The 19,101-nt window shown below is 39.2% G+C and overlaps 1 protein-coding gene and 1 pseudogene across 1 annotated transcript in view; both read left to right on the top strand.

Annotated features, from left to right (window-relative positions):
- The window catches only part of Themis (thymocyte selection associated), a 232,716-nt gene that overhangs the window by 97,933 nt on the left and 115,682 nt on the right, over window positions 1-19,101 (top strand). The window contains exon 4 of the mRNA XM_017589835.3: window positions 301-1,352. Within this exon, the coding sequence (XP_017445324.3) occupies window positions 301-1,352 (1,052 nt within the window). The remainder of the gene's footprint in view (window positions 1-300; window positions 1,353-19,101) is intronic.
- On the top strand, window positions 7,660-13,020 carry Atg4b-ps1 (autophagy related 4B, cysteine peptidase, pseudogene 1; annotated as a pseudogene).

Raw genomic sequence — 19,101 nt, 5'->3', positions numbered from 1 at the left:
TTTGAGTCAGGAGCATAATTACCATTTATAGTAATAAGCAAGAAGTAATTTTTGCTGAGATTCACAGAGATACAAAGGGTTGGGTAACCTCTATTTCTTAAGTTGAGCATGTTGGTATACGTATCCCTTTTTCTCATCATAAAGTTTCAAAACTGCAAAGTCATATATAAAGAAAATCATATCATGACTATTTGAGTTCTTTTCTCTTCCCTAAATGAATAGTGCCAGGAGACTATCTCTACCAGGATACCACGAGAGCACTCTGAACAAAATATCAGTTATTTTCTCTTTCATTTTCAGTTCAAAAGGAAATAGTCCGGATTCTCCCCAGTTTAGACGTTGAAGTCAAAGACATTACTGACTCTTATGATGCTAGCTGGTTTCTTCAGTTGCTGTCTACAGACGATCTTTTTGAAATGACCAGCAAAGAGTTTCCTGTAGTAGGTGAAGTCATCGAAGTATCTCAGAGGAACCAACTGCCCCAAAATATTTTACAGCCTGAGAAAACCATTATCATCCACAAAAAGTACCAGGCTTCAAGAATCTTAGCTTCAGAAATTCGCAGCAATTTCCCTAAAAGACACTTCTTGATCCCTACTAGCTACAAAGGCAAGTTCAAAAGAAGACCCAGGGAGTTCCCAACGGCCTATGACCTGCAGATAGCTAAGAGCAAGAAAGAAACTCTCCACGTGGTGGCCACCAAAGCTTTTCATACACTTCATAAGGAGCTATCCTCTGTGTCTGTTGGAGACCAATTTCTAGTGCATCATTCCGAGACTACAGAAGTTGTCTTTGAAGGAACAAGAAAAGTAAACATTCTTTCCTGTGAAAGAATCCTCAGTAAGTCCCGTGAAGCAGCACAGCTTCCTCTGTATATGGAAGGAGGTTTTGTAGAGGTGATTCACGATAAGAAACAGTACCAGATTTCTGAGCTCTGCACACAGTTCTGCTGGCCCTTCAATGTGAAGGTGGCTATGAGAGATCTCTCCATTGAAAACGACATTTTGGCAGCAACTCCGGGACTGCAGTTGGAGGAGGACATCACAGATTCTTACCTACTTATCAGTGACTTTGAAAATCCCGAGGAATGTTGGGAAATTCCCGTGGGCCGCTTGAAAATGACTGTTCGGTTAGTTAATAGTAGTAGTTTGCCTACGGATGCAGGACCACTTCAAGTTAGGAGTCTTGTAGAAGAGATTACCGAGGAACAGTATTACATGATAAGGAGATACGAAAGCTCAGTATTACATCCCCCGCCTCGCCCTCCCAAACACCCCTCAGCTGAGGATATGAAGCTAACCTTGTTGAGCTTAGCAGAAGAGAGAACGATAAATCTGCCCAGGTCTCCCAAGGTAAGAGAATGATTTCAGAGTTTTATCTTCTTCTTGAGGCAATAGGTTCTAAGCTGTTTATGAATACGCTTTTTGTTTCCTTTCTTTTTTTCATGCCAATCTGAAGCAAATCTGCTTGACACGTGCTCCATGAGGGAATGTGAACAGAGCAGAAGCTACTCTCTTGTAGCATTTGATGCTCCATCAGTAGATAGGGCATGGAATCTATGTAGAGGTAGAAATAGAAGGGATGGCATTTGGATATGACCACATGAATTGACATTCTAATGGGTCTTGGCGATTAAATATGTTTAATAAGATGCCCCACCAAGAAAATCCCTTTTATTTTAGAAATGTGGTTCATTTTCCTTAGGTAGAATTATCTTAATACTTCATTCAGGAAATGAGCATAGAATAAATTCCCAGCTTCATAGGATGGGGGTGGGGAGTTTACTGGTAACATGCATCTCTAACGCATGCCTTCATTTTGTTTTATGTGCAGAAAGGTGTAAAAATATCTTGGCCGAACTGTGTGAGAGAATGAGGGCATCTACCCACATAATGCCTCTTAGAATTGTAATATTTAGCAGTTCTACTAGAAAGATGAAGTCAATAAACTACAGACACTAGGAGGTTTTAACAGATCCACAACTGTTCAGGACATTGGACAGTGGTTTAGCATTGTTTATACTTGATGTTGATTCTTGAGCATGCCTGAAGGCTACCTGAGCCAAACCTACCCCCTCATCCAGAATGCACATTCTTTTAGTGTGTGTGTGTGTGTGTGTGTGTGTGTGTGTGCGCGTGTGTTTTGTGTGGAAGGAGTGTGTTCCCCAGCAGATGTTGTGCTAGAAGCACAAGGAAAACTAAGCAATTAGTAAAAGAGATACTTTCCGATTGCTTCTCATATTCAGAAAAGATAGTATTGCTGGACATCAAGACTCATATGTGGATGCTGATCTGCCTGAAATTGTATGTATGAGAGACTGTTTTAATTGTATGCTAAAGGTTAAATCCTTAAGGGTCTCTGAACTCATTTGCTGGAAAAAGAATAAAGCCACCAACATTTCATGTCTGATAAAATCATTTTTAAAAATGACTAAACAGAACAGTTACAAAATAATATTGAGCAGCCGACATGTAGGATTTCTTTGATGCTTACACTTAACATGTTGTTTTCACTGAGTTGAATGATACAAACACTGGTGTATAGGTTCTTGGCACGTAATTTTAAAAACGAAGCAAGAAAAAAAAATCTCACACATATTTGCAGAAGTAGCAAGGAAACATTCAAAGCAGAGCCTTAGAGCAGATCAAAACCACACTTTAGAAGTGACAGTGGGCCCCGTGAGTGAAGACATTCAAGGGCTCCATTATTGTTTAAGTTTTCATTTATGGGTCCAAAGGTTGCCAACTTGCCATGCCTAGGAAGACAGACACTCAATTGATGGAATGCATCCACCTTACTGGCCTCTAGGGATCTCTGTGGGGCGTGTCTGTTGTTACTATGGATATAGTGTGGTTGGTTGTCCATTTTGATTGACAAGCTTACATAGGCTTTGGTCGCTGTGTGTGTCTCTGTCCAGCATTCGTCTGATTTTAATTATATATAAGCATAAGAAATTGAATAAGGTATTCCGAACAGATTAGTAAGTGCATTGTTCAGAGTGGTGTGTGTGTGTGTGTGTGTGTGTGTGTGTGTGTGTGTGTGTGTGTGTAGTATATGTGAGTTGAAAGTCTCAGACTGCCAAATTTTCTGATATGTGTGAATGATGGTGTAGAATTCTAAATGACTAAACCATTCCCTATTCTTGCCTACTTCAAAGTGAGAAATGGATACTTTCCTATATTTTATTGCTGGGTAGAATAATATCACCCACCCAAAGATGTGTAACTTCCCAGAACCTATAGGGATATAACATGACAGGGCTAAAGGACTTTTCACATACGTTTCAAATTCAGGACCTTGAAATGAGACTGTCCTGAAGAATCCAGCTATAGTACAATCACTGACAGCTTTATAAAACATTTGCATGGAGACCAGAGTTCCATGGAGATATGATCAAAGGGCATTCTCTGTTTTCAAAGAGAGAGGAAGGGACAAAGTGATTGAAAGATTCCTCCTAAGCTAGGAAGCACAGACAAACATGGGATTCCATACGAAGTCCAGAAAGAACCAGCCTCGCTGATAATACATCAAATTGACTGTATCATCTCTGCGTTAGACTTCTGTCTTACTGAACTCGGAAATAATAACATTAAGTTATTTAAAATTGTAAATTTATAGTAACATTATACCAAGAATAAAAAGATAAAAGGCGACCCGTTAAAGCAATTTTAAAAGTGGAAGTTTCTTGTTTATCCTGGCTAGCTCCCAAATAAATGAGACACATAACTCTAAAATGTATTTGATAAGCTCGATGGCGTGATATCTGAGCAGTTATTGATCTGATCCATCCTCTAAGTTAATCTGGCTATTTCCCAGCCAAAATCCCTGAGACACGGTCATTTTAGTATCATCTGGCTCTCTCTGACCCATGTGGTTTCCCATGGTGTCTCTTCTACCCTCTATTCACATGGCGAATCCTCATCTGCTCCCCTTTCCCCTCCCCTGGCTGACACACATTCAGCCCCCTTCTCTTCTTCACTCGGTATTGGCTAGTTGACTTTCATTGGCAAATAAGAGAAAAAATGGAAAGCAATGTTTATGAAAACTTGAGAAGGGAAATTCTTAGAATAAGCAACCAGATCTAGGGGCAGAGGAATCAGCATTTGAATGATACAAGGATAACTTTACATAGTGCATGAAACCATCATGCCTCTAATGACCCAAACTTAAGTAGAGATTTATAAAAACCATTAAATACCCAAGTCTCTGTATGTGAGCTAGGATGTACTTTCCAGGAAAGTTATTTGTTTGGTACATAGTTATGCTCTATGACCCAGCCTAGCCTCGGTCTCATGTTCTTCTTGCCTTAGCCTCCAGAGTAGATAATAAATTTGTATGCTTGAACACCAATAGTTTTAATAACCCACCTGTAACAGCAGTGATTCATTCATCTTTCCTTTTCCTCCCCTCTTCTCCCCCCCCGCTTACTATCTCTTTCCGTGTCCCTTCCCTTCTTTCCTCCCCTCCTTTCCTTCTTCCTTCCTTTCTCTTCCTTACCCTGTCATTGTTAAGTTAGGTTATTATGTTGACATATCTGGAAAACAGACTCTCAGTTGATGAAATGTATCCATCTAAGTGGCCTGTGGGCATATTCGTGGGACATTTTCTTAACTGATAATTGACACAGGAGGACCAGTCTACTGTGCGAGGACTATCTTTTAGGAAGGTAATTCAGTGCTATATTAGAATGGGGCTCAACAGTTGAAGGGAAGTGAGTATGTAAACAGCATTCCATCTATTCCTTAGTACCTGCTTCTAAGTTCCTGCCTTGGGCTCATGCCTTGGTTTCTCTTGATGATGATGGCCCCTGAGCTCAAGCCACATAACACATCCCAGCTGCTTTTGATCAGTGTTCATCACAACAACAGAGAAACAAGCTACAATACCCTTTTTCTTTCTTTTCCCTTTCCATTCTACCCTTTAAAGTTAGTTTTATCAGTTCATGTGACCATGGAGAACCTGAGGAAACTGTTAAGGGAGCTGGGACCTTGACAATATGTATAGTAGCATTGACTTTTCTTTCTATATTGGTTTTACTATCTCCAGCTAGCTTTGTTCATATGTCACAGGACTTCTGGAGTTCCGACATCATGAATTTCAATTGCAATAGTAGAAAAGAATGGTCTATCATTATGTAGACTGAATTCAGAAAGAAAAAATATACATAGGTTGCACTATATACATTTGTCCTGGCTCAGCCAGCTTACTGACTGCCTCAACCATAGACAACATTGATGAATGATACAGTCTTAAACCCATAGACTAGATAAATCACGATGAACAATAGTATTATTCCTATACTGGAGATTCAGAAGAGAGGAAATTCACTCCTTAAGTCTTTTAAAAAGTTATTAAGTATACTTTTGCATGGCCAGATCTAATAGCCTATTCAGTCCACCCCACCTCCCAATACTGTTGCATTGGTGTGAAATTGCTAAGTCAAGCTTCAAAAGAGACAAAAATCCAAATATACCATAATAGTTAACAAGAATATCATGTCTGGACACTGCAAAGACTAAAGGCAAAAAAAATATTAGGTGATATAAAGTAATAGATGTCTACTACTACCCCAAAATAAAAGATTTAAAAATTCTAACCCCCTAAAATTAATAGATAAAAGATTTAAAAAATTAAAAATACTTTCTAAAGGTAGAAAATGACTTATGTGTTTTATTTGGAGAAACATACATAACATTTTTTAATCTCATGTACTAAAATGATGAAATTAATATATGCTGGTTTCCAGATCTACATAGCATTTTTTTCTCTGTCCAGGTCCCACATGGGTTTATGGCGTTGAGACATGAGTCAGACTCTGAACCATGATGTCCTAGAGTTTGTGAAGAGTTGTCAAGATGTTATGAAACTCTAGAACTATTTTTATTTGAGGAACCTGAACTGAGTGACAGATTAAATTTGAAATACTTGACACTAGGTGATATTAGTTATAGGATATATTTGAAGAGCTCTTCAAAGTTTGGAGGGATGTCATACATCTGGCATCATAGTGCCTGGGAGGTAGGGACAGAAAGATCTAGGCTTAGCTAGGCTGCACAGGGAAACTCTTCCTCAAAATCAAAACAAGGAATGCAAAGCAAAGTAACAAATGCAAATCATGTAACTGTTGTGTGGTGGGGAGCACAGACTCCGTTCTAATATCTCTACCTCCTGTTGCAGTAAAAGGGCAGGCATATTGATGGAATGGTGGTGTGACACACAGCAAATGATACAAAAGGATAGAGCAGAGAACGGATGCCATGTGTGTCAGCAGACTCCGGCTTTGATAAGTCAACAGACCACTGGGAAGAAGTCACAATGCTTGCTACTGTTAGTTCCATCAGTTGTTATGTATCTAAAAGCAAATTTTCCTAAAATTGCTTTAAAACATCACTGACGCTACCAGTTTCCTGTGTTCAGATCGACCAGCCTCCTTGTTTTCAATATTGTTCACCCATCATGGAGATGAAAATTTGCTTAGTAGATCGTTTATGGAACACAACAGAAGACTTATCGATTTCTACATGATGCACCCAGAAAACCAGTGTTTTCTTATTAGTCTCAATATCACCCTGCTGGGTATTTCTTTTATATTCCCTGTGATAACTGTATTCAAATGGTTCTCTTATGTATATTTTTGAAATAATTGGATTAAAGATTTTTTTAAACGTTTTACATCAGGGAGCATCCATTTAAAACAAGCCTCCAAGTCTTGGGGTTTTCTGTGGGATACTGTTTTAAACTTGGAGAACTGAGGGTTATTTAGAATTTAAATATCCAGACTCATTTAACTCACATTAAAATGCCCTTTTATAGTCACAGAAAAGAGTACTAGATATGGGTTTACTTTTGCTTTCCTAATGGGCCATTAACTTTACTAGATCATTCCTTGCATTGCTAAACAATAGGACAGATGTATGGACAGTCTAAGAGAAATACTCTAAAATGTATTATTACCCAAATCCATCTGTGGCAGGTATCCATGGCCAATTAGGAACACTATGAATTCATCGAAGATGTTTGGAAATTAATGATGTATGAGGACAGGTTGTGCGAACTAGATACAATTGAGTTCTTTTCCATGGTGAGATTGCCAACTATTTTCTTGGTTATCAGTATGTCAGCTAGAGCAAGAGCCATGGCAACAGACCTTCAAGACTTGATTTATGTATAGTCAGAAGCATGCAACGGGACACTAGATCTCAAGAAAGGAAAACTACACCAAAGTCAATGTAGTCGTACATGGATCTTAGCACTTGCTTGATATAATATTGATGGATGGATAATAATATACACAATCTAAGCATAAGTGGGGAGCTGTAGGGATTATAGATGATGTAATGTGAAAATAAAATCTTTAAATTCTGTGCAGCTAGAGTTTTAATTGCACAGAAATGATCTTATAAAGTGGCTGGATAAACAAAACCACGCCTCTAAGGTGTCCTGAAGAGGAATGATGTAGGGTAGATTCCTGCTCAGAGGTTATGGTTTCTGTATCCAAGCTCATTTCAGAAAGCTTGGAAGAACATAGACTCAATAGGGTTTCACCTGTCATGAATATATATGGCTATAGTTTTTGTGTACCACACAGGAGAAATGTAACTTCTATATCCTGATGAAAGGGCCCATAGCCAGAGAGAAAAATAAACCTTTGGTTGAAAGATGAGATATTCCACATCTTCAGAGACTGTAGCTGGGCCCAGAAACCTTACATTTCGTGAACTCTGTTCGGCCATTAAATGCCCCTGTGTCTACTTGTTCCTGGAATTTCTAGACTTCTGTGGACAAGAACACCCACAGGAGACATTAAGGCAAAGAGCAGAGGAGGCAGCAATAGCAAAGTTCTGTGTAGCAAGCAAAACAGAAACGCTGCAGCAGAGTGAGAGCTGGGACTGCAGAAGGCAGGAGAGCCATGGTTCTGTGCAGTGCAGCAGGGATGTTTGCACAGCCAGCTGCTCCTGACCTGTCACTCCCCATCATGGCTGTGACGGGAGAATGGCTGACGTGCATTAAAGAAATCTAGACTCCCAGGCCACACCAGGACTTTATAAGAACAGAGATGAGTATGGCAGACACTCAGTTGTAACTGACAGGATTCTGTTCTAAACGCCATGATTTGTTGCCTTTCTCGCTCTTTGTGGTGTAGGTATTAGGAGTGTTGAAAGAAATGTCTCTCTGTTTGTCATAGAAGCCAGGAATCCATTTCTTTCTAAATGGAGATTTTCATTAGAGCAGTTTTCACAGACCGCAGGCAATGATGATAGAAAACAGACACCTTTACAAACTTCATATTTGAATCTGTAACACAAACAAAGATAGGTCACTTAGGAGCCTCTCGGGAAACATGCAGTTTTCAGTTAGGAGATACAAGTTCAGCACATTTTAAAAGAAAGGGTTCAGATATTTGTGTGATGTTTTTTGGATATGATACAGATTAATAGGTCATGATTTTACAAGTTGCCTGAATTTGGTTGGGTTCCAAGCCATTGGAATGTAAATTAACACACATAGCAAAAATTAACACACAGTGGGAGAAAATGGAAGAGATAGTCAGAAGTGTTGTGTTAAAGGAAGTGTTAGGTTCAAACTTGGGCAATCTTGAGCCACAACTAGAACCTGCCAGGGAGAGATCTGTGTTCTCCGAGTGCATAGGGCTCTGGTAACTTGTTTTTGAATTTCTACAAGTAGAAGAGGAAAACAAACTAAAAGTTTTGCTCTGGTCATACTGTGCTGTCACTTCTGGTGAGATCTTTGACATCTGGTTGTAGTACTTCTGATGTAAAAGAACTGTCTATTTTCAGTAACACAGTCCAAGATGTGGACCAATTTCAAAAGAATTTCAAAAAATGATGAATACCTAACCAAACTAATAAGAAGACATAACATTTTTCTGGGGGTATTTATGTGTAAAATGGCAGAGTGAAACAAATTCACAATTTGAAATATTTTGGGGAAAGTTGGGCCTTCCTTAATCTTCAAACAATTGAATAGTCTCTCACCAGGGAATAGCAATATTTTAAGTTTTAGTTTCAATTCTTCTCTACTCTACCTGTGGCATCAGAGGCTGAAATATTGCCAAAATTGTGATTATCATGCTATCACTATTAGTGACAATTCCTTCCCATTTACCTGTAGAAAAAAGTAAATTAAAATTTGTTTTCTCAGGATTTTAATAAAATAAGTGAAACTTATAGTAAATGATTTTGCATTAGATTTCTAGCTTTTAAGACACTTAGATTAGTTTTTTTAGTTTTATTTTTAAATGTGGCATAGAAAATCCTTGTTTGAAGCATAACTAAAGGTTGACTTATTCAGTGCAAAGTGTGTGAAGATGAGGTCATCGGAATCATCAGCTTTCTGTAATAGCACAGGGATTTTAGGGTCCACAATCATTTGAAATGAGTATGGACTGTACAGATTCTTTAGATGATTAATTTATATGTGTACACACACACACACACAATATATATATATCAAACTATAAAAGTAGTGATATACATATATATAGATATATATCTCACACCAGAAAATCATACATATATATGTAGTATGTATGTAGTATGTATACATTTATGTATGTAGCATGTATGTATGTATGTATGTATGTATGTATGTATGTATGTATAAAACACAGACACCTGAGTATATTGATGCATCTTTGTAATTCTAGCACTGCAGAGGCTGAGGTAATCCAGGCCATATGTCCAAGTCAGGTTGGGATAATATAAAGAAACATTGTCTCACAGTAAAATGAAAGGTAAGGAAAGAGAGCTGGTGAGATAATTCAGCAGATAAAAAGAGTTCTGCCAAGCCTAGGACCAAAACTGAATCCCTGGGACCCTCACGGTAGAAGGAGAAAATCTACTCTGTAGCTTGTCCCCTGACTTTGCTGGCATGCCTGATATGTGCTGCAAGACTGTCCATAGGAAGCAAGTGCCTGACTCTTTAGCTTAACCCTTAGCACATGCTGTGTGATTTCGGAGGGCTCTTCTTGTAGTCTTTCTTACCCCTAGGTGTTTGTGAATTAAGTTTCAGTCTCGTCTGTATCTAGGTTTATTTTTAAGTTCCTATCTATACTCACAGATTTCTTTTTTTTTAATTTATTAGATTTATTTTTTCTAAAAAGAATACATGAATGTTTTGCCTACATGTATGCTTGTGTATCACCCACATGCCTGGTGCCAGCGGAAGTCAGAAGAGGGCATCAGATCACCTAGAACTGGAGATAAAGATGGTTGTGAGCGATTGCTTGGGTTCTGGAAATTGAACCTGGATCCTCTTCAAGACAGCAAATGCTCTTAATCACTGAGCCATCTCTCTATCCCCAACATACACACATTTCTTGCGCATATAAAATGACTTTCAGATTAATTATTTATATAAATTAATTATGAACTCACTAGAAATTGTATCATATATCATAGTTATCTTCAAAAATCTGTTCCAGGGGCTAGGCAGATGGCTCACCAGTTAAAGGGGACTGCTACTCTTGTAGAGGAGTAGGTTTTGTTCCCAGCACCCACACTGGGAAACTCATAACCACCTGTGACGCCAGCCCTAGGGATTGCCAGGCCCTCTTTTTTGGAATGTTTGTTACCTTCACATACATACACACACACACACACACACACACACACACACACACACACACACATGCACATAGACATATGCACTCAATATGTAAATAAATAAGAAATGAAAATTTAAACCATCTGCTTAAATGTACACAAAGATTACCTGGGAAGCAAAGTTCCCTGTTAAGAGAAGTAGGAGGCTAGCGTGACACTAGGTGATCTATGTGAATTTGCGATTCCACTTACAGGATATTTTAGAGGTCAAGAAGACTCCAAAATGAGAAAAGACTTCGTGCTGCCACAGAACTCATTAAAAAGGGGCATGCCATAGGCAGGGCTGTGCTTCAGTATAACAGTTACTACATTGTCTAAACAAAACAAACCAAGAAAACAAAACAACAAACGCACAAACAAAGCACTCCAAGCCCCTCCTTAACGTTAAATCTGCCTTATTTACTTCTCTTCGGAAATGCCAGCACAATCTATTGACCAGCCTAAAGCTTGCATCTGAAAATGGTCTCTTGTTCTTTTCTTCTTTCCTTTTATGAACTATTATAGCCTGTTGATTCCATCCCCTTCACATCTCTTAAACACTGATGGGATTTTATACTTCCTCAGCATAGGACCCCCTTATTTCTGGTTTGTGTTTTTTAATTATTATTCTTTAATCTTTTTTACAGTCCAGTCGTTGTCCCCCTCTCAGTCTGCCCTCTGAGAGTTCCTCATCCCATTCCTCCTCCCCTGTCTCCAAGAGGATGCCTCTCCCCCATAACAAAGTTAAACGAGCAGCGGGTAAACTATCTAAACCAACCAATCTCCCCTAAGGAGATTTGAAAAAGTCATTAAATTACTACTCCCAACCAAAAAAGCCTAGGGCCAGATGGCTTTAGTGTAGAATTCTACCAGACCTTCAAAGAAGAGATAATACCAATACTCCTCAAACCATTCCATAAAATGGAAACAGAAGGAATACTACCTAATTCATTCTATAAAATCACAGTTACTCTGATACCTTAACCATAAACGGACCCCCCAAAAAAAGAACTTCAGACAAATTTCGCTTATGAATATCAATGTAAAAAATACACAATAAAATTCTCACAGACCGAATCCAAGAACACATCAAAACCATTATTCACCACGATCAAGTAGGCTTAATATGAAAATTCATCAACGTAATCCATGATATAAACAAACTCAAAGGAAAAAAAATCACACAATCATCTCATCAGATGCTGAAAAAGCATTTGACAAAATACAACATCCCTTCATGTTAAAAGTATTGGAAAGAGTTGGAGGCCTGACAGGGAAGAGGGACACAGCACTTTGATATATGATACTCTCTGGTTTGCTGAATTTGAAAGATTGCCCTGAGACCTCAGAGCCTGTTTGGATTCTGGGCAGAAAATTCAGCATTTTCACAGAGAAGGGCGAAATCTTGTCTGATATTGCATCCAGACGTTGTCTTACATACATGAGAAACTTTTCAGCTATTGGCGGAACTGGCCCTGCTTCAGTCACAGGCTGGGGTTGCATGCTTCAGTGTGGACAGATGATCTTTGTCCAGGCCCCGGTATGCTGGCACTTAGGTCAAGATTGGAGATGGACTCAGTGGAAGAGATAGCCTGACAGCTACTTAATGTCCTCAATGCTTTCCTCGACAGGAAGGATCGCTACTATTCCATCCACCAGATAGCGCAAATGGGAGTTAACGAGGGCAAGTCTATAGGCAAGTGGTATGGGACGAACACTGTTGGCCAGGTCCTCAAGAAACTTGCTGTATTTGACACATGGAGCTTCTTGGCTATTCACGTAACATTGGAGAGGAAATCAGAAGGTTGTGCAGGGTCAGCCTTCCCTGTATTGGGGCTGCTGCACTTCCTACTGATTTAGAGAGGCACTGTAATGGGCTCCCTGCTGGAACTGAAGTCACCATCAGGCCATCTGCCTGGAGACCACTAGTGCTTCTCATCCCTCTGCACAGGAACTGACAAACATCAAGGAGGTCTATGTGGAGACACTGAAGCACTGCTTCATGATGCCCCAGTCTCTGGGTGTCATTGGAGGGAAGCCCAACAGTGCCTGCTATATTATTGGCTATGTTGGTGAGGAGCTAGTCTGTCTGGACCCCCACAGCCTACAGTGGAGCTGACTGACAGCTGCTTTATCCCTGATGAGAGCTTCCACCGCCATCACCCTCCCCATTGGATGGGCATTGGAAAACTTGACCCATCTATTGCGGTCTGTAAGACCGAGGAAGACTTTAACTGGGGTCAGCAAGTCAAAAAGCTATCCCAGCTTGGAGGTGCCCTGCCCATGTTTGAGTTGGTGGAACAGCAGCCTTCCCATTTGTTCTGCCAGGATGTCATGAACCTGTCCCTAGATTCTTCTGAGGTAAAGAGTTTGGAGAGGTTCTGAGGATGAAGACTTTGAAATCTTATCCCTCTGAAAATCCTGGGGCTGGAGAATGGCCCCTATCACCCTCCTTAGGGTGCTTTGAGAACCCAGACCGGCTTTGGACACTCATTCCTTGGTCACCACATTTCATCCACAACAAATTTTTTGTTTCTTTTTTGTGTGATTGCCAAACTAACCATCCACGTTACTGACTTCCTTATCATTTTAAGAAAACACACCTTAGTGTGACTTCAAGCTGGCTGGCCTCCATGCTATCCTTCAGTTGCTTCTAACGGTCCTGTGTTCATGACTTGAACACCTTGTACCTTGTTTTGCATTTAAGTATTTGGTATTTTATTATATGGAAAAACGCTCAGTTCTAAGAAGTTTGTTCTTTTCTGAGTCCCTAATATTTACAGTGGAGATCGGTATTCAGGATGTCTTATTAAACATTTGTGGCCACATCAAATTTTAAAAGTTATTAAGTATTTTCAATGTTTTTCTTGATGTTAATAGTATCTTCAGTTGATGTACAAGGAAACTGAGGCATGTAGGTTAATATATGTTTACATAGGCAATGAAATGTAGACACAGGAATACTATATTATGTACAAGGAGAACAAGTAAGAGCTCGTGTTTGTATGGATACAGGAAACAGACTTGCGTCATGAAAGAGGATGTAGTATTTGTTCTTTTAGTTTTAATTCTGACCTGGATTTTTTTCTGGTGGTGGATAAGCACATAAAAGCATATTTGATATTGAAAGAGTAAAATCTGACATGAAGCCCCGTGGCCTCAGAATGCCTGTTTTGTATGGAAGTGAAATGTGGTGCAGAGGCGTTGGATCTGGCTGACTTTAATGTTTTTATTGCCAATTTTTAAAATGAAGTGTTAATACATTTTAAAAAGGACCATTGCTAAAAGAGAGATATCGTTAAGTATTAAAGACAGACTTATTTGTTTGATTTTATGATGCAAGTATTTTACTGTGTAGTGTGGACTGACCTTGGACTCTCAATCTTCCTGCCACTGTCTTCCAAGAGCTGGGATTAAAAGTCTGCAGGGCCGTGCCTGGCTGATGACTGCACATCTAAAATTTTGCAGCACTCCCTTCCCACCGCATGCTCAGGCCACAGACCCGAGCTTGGTGCCCCACAGATCACACACATTCCTAACATAGCTTACTTACTCACTATTAGATGCTAAAAATGCTCTTTTACTGTGCGATCTTTTTAACTAAATTCTGTGCTTTAGAAGCTGGGATTATCAGTTTATGTCTTTAAAACGTATCCACTGTGCCACTTGTTAAAAGATTTCATCGACTTTGTCTACCACTACTTTTCAAAAGAGTTTTATTTTATAAACAAGCACCTATTGACTCCTGCTTCTCTGTGTGAATTTTACTGGAATCATGAAAGCATACATTTATATATACAACATGCATGTTCAGTGTATATACTGTGTATGTGTGTCTATGTTTTGTTCACTATTAAATTCCCTTGTTATTTACTATGGAAATATTTAAAATACATCAATACTATTTATTAACCAGTGCTTTGAAGTTTCTTATGATTTGTTCTAAGTAAAATTCAGTTCACTTATTTTCTAGGGGTTATTTTATTCATTCATCTTTGGCCATGTTAGGGTCTCGTCTCAGGATCTTACACATACTAGGCAAGTCCCCTAAAACTAAGCTATATCCCTAGACTGACCATCCTTTGGTGAGGTCCCAATTCAAGGGCAAGCATTCTCACCTATTCTAAGGCCATTTCTAGGCTGCTACCTCTCTGTTTCTCTATCCCATCCTCTCCTTCGCCTTTCCCTCTTTCTCTCCTTTCCCATCTATGCTGGGGCATCAAATTTAAGAACAAATATATGCTGAGTAAACATTAACATGCAGCCCAACACCTATATTTTAAACTATGATTTATCATTTTGTGTTCATATGTTGGCATACATTTATATATATCTTTTATAGGATGCCATATCTTACTTACTGGATAATAAAAACAAGTTAAAATCAGCATAAACTTTATCAAATTAATATTTTTATTCTATCAATTTTATATTTCCACCACTCGTACATATGGACTCAGGCACATATATGTACATGATTTCATATTGGCAGTCACTGCAATAAAGGGATATATGGACACATGAGTATATGTATACATATATGTAGCCTAATATATGACTCCAGTATCATACTGAAAGTCAAAAAACCTAAGAAAAATACATATAGCCACACTCTTAAAACTGAGTTGTTGGTCTATTGACCTAGGCAGGACTTAAAACATACAGTCAATTGTAGCACAATAACCAAACTTCCCATCTTGGCACAGAATCAAATGTCTTTAAGTAGTAGGGACATTCTTCTCATCTAAGACCTAGTAAGAGAATAATGGGGAAGTCAGCAGAGTGAGAAAGAAGATCATTCTGTAAGAGGTTGCTGACTACAGTGTGAGCGTGTGTGTGAGTGTGTGTGTGAATGTGTGTGAATGTGTGAGTGTATGTAAGTGTGTGTGTGAGTGTGTGTGAGTTTGAGTGTGTGTGTGAGTGTGTGTGCGAGTGTGTGTAAGTCTGTGAGTGTGTATGAATGTGTGTGAGTGTGTGTGCAAGTATGTGTGTGTGAGTGTGTGAGTGTGTGTGAGTATGTGTATGAGTGTGAGTGTGTGTGTTTGTGTGTGAGTGTGTGTTTGACTGTGTGTGAGTGGTGTGTGTGTGTGTGTGTGTGTGTGTGTGTGTGTGTGTGTGTATTGGCCATTAGGATAAAGGAGGTTGGCTCTTCACCTTCCAGTCCTCTGATGCCAAATTATGTTACCTTGATGTGATCTATTTGGTGCCTTCCCGTCGGACTATGGGATTTTAAGGATAATAGGAACTTGTATTTTTGCTCATATTAAGAAAGCCCGAAGACGCTATGACAGGAGCTTCCCCTGCCTGGCAAGAATGAAGCAGAGAGAAAAATGACCCTTCTAGTGGTGTCACAGCGATAGTGTCGGTTCCCTGGAGTGAAGATGTGAACTGAGAGAGAAGAAAGGACCTTGTTTAGCAGCTTCATTTGTAGGAGCAGAAGAGCTGAGGGTGGCAGCCAGAGGTGTTGGCCTTAATCAGGCAGCTTCAATCTAAAGTACAGTTGCCAAGTAATGTGGACAAGTTTCCCATGAATGAAAAGGCACTCTTGAATTTCCTTCTTTGTATCTGAATATCCAACGATGGCCTGAGAATGTGTGCTCTTTGTCCTTATTAGCCCTGTGATTACGCTCTGTTCTGAGAACTCAAAGGGAAGGTTTAATTAACAAAGAAATACTGCAAAGAAACCGAGCATCCTTACACTTTTGCTGTAGACTAGAAGGCATAAGGAAGGGTTCCGAACTTTATTGTACTGATAGAAGGTGAAGTGAAGTATCTGTTATATGGTGAATGTCGCTGGGTGTGTGGTATATGTGTATGGAATGTGGTAGTGTGGGTACACATGTCTGTGTGCACATAAGAGAATGCCAAAGAAGGATGCCAGGTGTTCCCCTCTATCATCTCAACCTTATTGCCTTGAGGCAGAATCTCTCACGAATTAGAGCTTGCTGTTTTAGTTGAGTGGCTAGATATGCCTGGCTCCAAGCCCCCAATACTGGAGTTACAGTCTTGTGCAGAAATGTTCTCATATTTACGTGGACACTGATTTCAAATTCAGGTCCTTATTCTTTCAAAGCAATGACATACTGAGCAATCTCTCTAACTCAACAAGTGGCTATTTTTCAAAAAAATCCCTATTGTTTAATAATAACTCCCTTAAGAGGTCTTTTATGCTTATAATATCAATAATTTGAAGTGATACACAAAAGCAAGAATTATCCAGTTGTTTCCGGATAATTATCTTTATGTGTTTTCTCCGTGTGTCTTTTAGGAGCATGTGTATTCATGCTGCTGAAGAGCCACCTGTCTTGTATTTTTCTGCATATTCATTAATGTGTGAGTTTGAAGGCTCAATGCCAACAATTCACATCCCTAACTCTGCATTTCAAGATGTTTAAAAACATCTGATCAAGAAGATCAGCCCTCAATTTCAAATCGTTTTTGGCAGCCTAACGCCTCACTCTGTAATTCCCAAAAATCTATGTGGAACCCTAATTTTTCTCCTTGTTAGTACTGTTGGATGTCTACTCTTTTATTTTCCTTTTTTTAATTTTCAGTCCACTTAGCATCTTTCAGTATAGAAATGACAGCCACAACAGGTTTTCTTGATCTTAAACTTCAAAAGCTATAAAATGAATTTCTTTCTCATAATTTTAAGCAAACCACTGAGAGCATGCTTGTGAACAAACATGAATGTTTTCAAATCTGGTGACAACTATGGACAGGAAATGAATGTTTTGCATCCCAGTGACCAATGTCTGATTCTGAACCCTCTCTAAGTCCTGTTTCTGTGAATCTAACAACAATCAAAACTATTAAAATCAGGATTACTCCACATTTTCTTGATTTAATTTACCTACTTTATATTATATCTGTATAAGAAACTTACTATGCAGCAGTTTTATTATGATATCATATATATACATATACACGTGTGTGTGTGTGTGTGTGTGTGTGTGTGCGCGCGTGCATGTATGGTCCCTTTAGCATTCTTTTATTCAGTAGCAATGTTGACTCTCAGTAACCTCATTCTGCTTAGCGAACTTTTTAAAGGACCTCATTAATTAAAAACGAAATGAATACCTTGTGATAATTTTGTTAATATGGAATGAAACAATCATTTTTGAACTTTTAAATTTGACTTTGCCATCTTTTAAATGGTTTGGCAATCATTCAGCTCAATGTTCTCATTGAAGACACAAAAATCTTTCTAAAATTTCAGGTCTATGTCTGACAATTCTTCTGACTGAGAATGGAGGGGATGTGAGCTGAAATGAAGTAGGAGAACAACACTGTGGTGTGTGGGTCTGTCACAGTCGCTTACCACTGTGAGACGTGAAATGTATGGAGGGTTGAATGGAGGAGAATTGTGAGCCAATTGATCTTGTATAGCTTGCACTCTGGGGGCTGTGACTACACCATGATAGTAGTGTTGATAAAGAATAGAAAAAGGGGGTTGAGGATTTAGCTCAGCGGTAGAGCGCTTGCCTAGCAAGCGCAAGGCCCTGGGTTCGGTCCCCAGCTCCGAAAAAAAGAAAAAAGAAAAAAAAAAGAATAGAAAAAGAAATGTCAAGCATGGGGACAGTACAGCATGGGACGTTAAAAGGGCATGGAAGATGGTGGTGGTAAAAGCTGTAAATACTGTCCAATACCATGTCTATTTGAGTACTAAGCCAAAAATGTCTCTCCCTGCCTGCATTTCCTCTCCTACTTTTAAGGAGTACTTTTAAAGAATGTTCATTTCATAACTTGACTGCTGACCTTTAAAATTCAGCACATTCCCACCTGAGTTCTTTTATTAACAGAACTGTCTTTTCTTAGACTTTAAGTAAACTCAAGTCTTTGTAGGATACTTTGAGCATTTCATTTGACTTTATGTAACTATGGTTTCAAACAATGGTCTGAAAAATTAAGAGAATATGGTTTTTACCCTGAATTTGTTACTCATTCGCAGGAGGATCTGGGATCATCAAAGTATCATTGCCCACAGATTTATGTCCTAATGAATGACCAGAACCTTCCCTTCAGCTAAAACATTGCACATATTAATGATTCTGTGTTTATATGCTGCACATTAAAGAAATGTAATTAAACATTTTTATCTGAGTATCTTAAAGTATAGGTATTCAACATAGGATACCTTGTTGTTCCTAAAAAACTACAGTGAAGAAACAAGAAGGGTCTCCTTGGTGGTTTGAATATGCTGGACCCAGGGAGGGGCCCTGTTAGGATGTATGGCCTGTTAGAGTAGGTGTGGCCTTGGAGTAGGTGTGGCCTTCTTAAAGGAAGTGTCTCACTTTAGAGGTAGGCAATGAGATCCTCATCACAGCTGCCTGGAAGCCAGTGGTACTCGTAACCACCTTTGTAGAACAATGTAGACCCCTCAGTAACTCCCGTAGCATGCCTACCTGGATACTGCCGTGTTCCTGCCTTAACGATAAAGGACTGAACCTCGGAACCTGGAAGCCAGTCTCAATTAAATTTTGTCCTTTTAAATGTT

Source organism: Rattus norvegicus, chromosome 1 (assembly GCF_036323735.1).
Source record: "Rattus norvegicus strain BN/NHsdMcwi chromosome 1, GRCr8, whole genome shotgun sequence".
NCBI classification, from domain to species: Eukaryota; Metazoa; Chordata; class Mammalia; order Rodentia; family Muridae; genus Rattus; species Rattus norvegicus.
The sequence above is the reverse complement of the archived record's forward strand: the minus strand, read 5'-3'. Positions and strand labels throughout refer to the sequence as shown.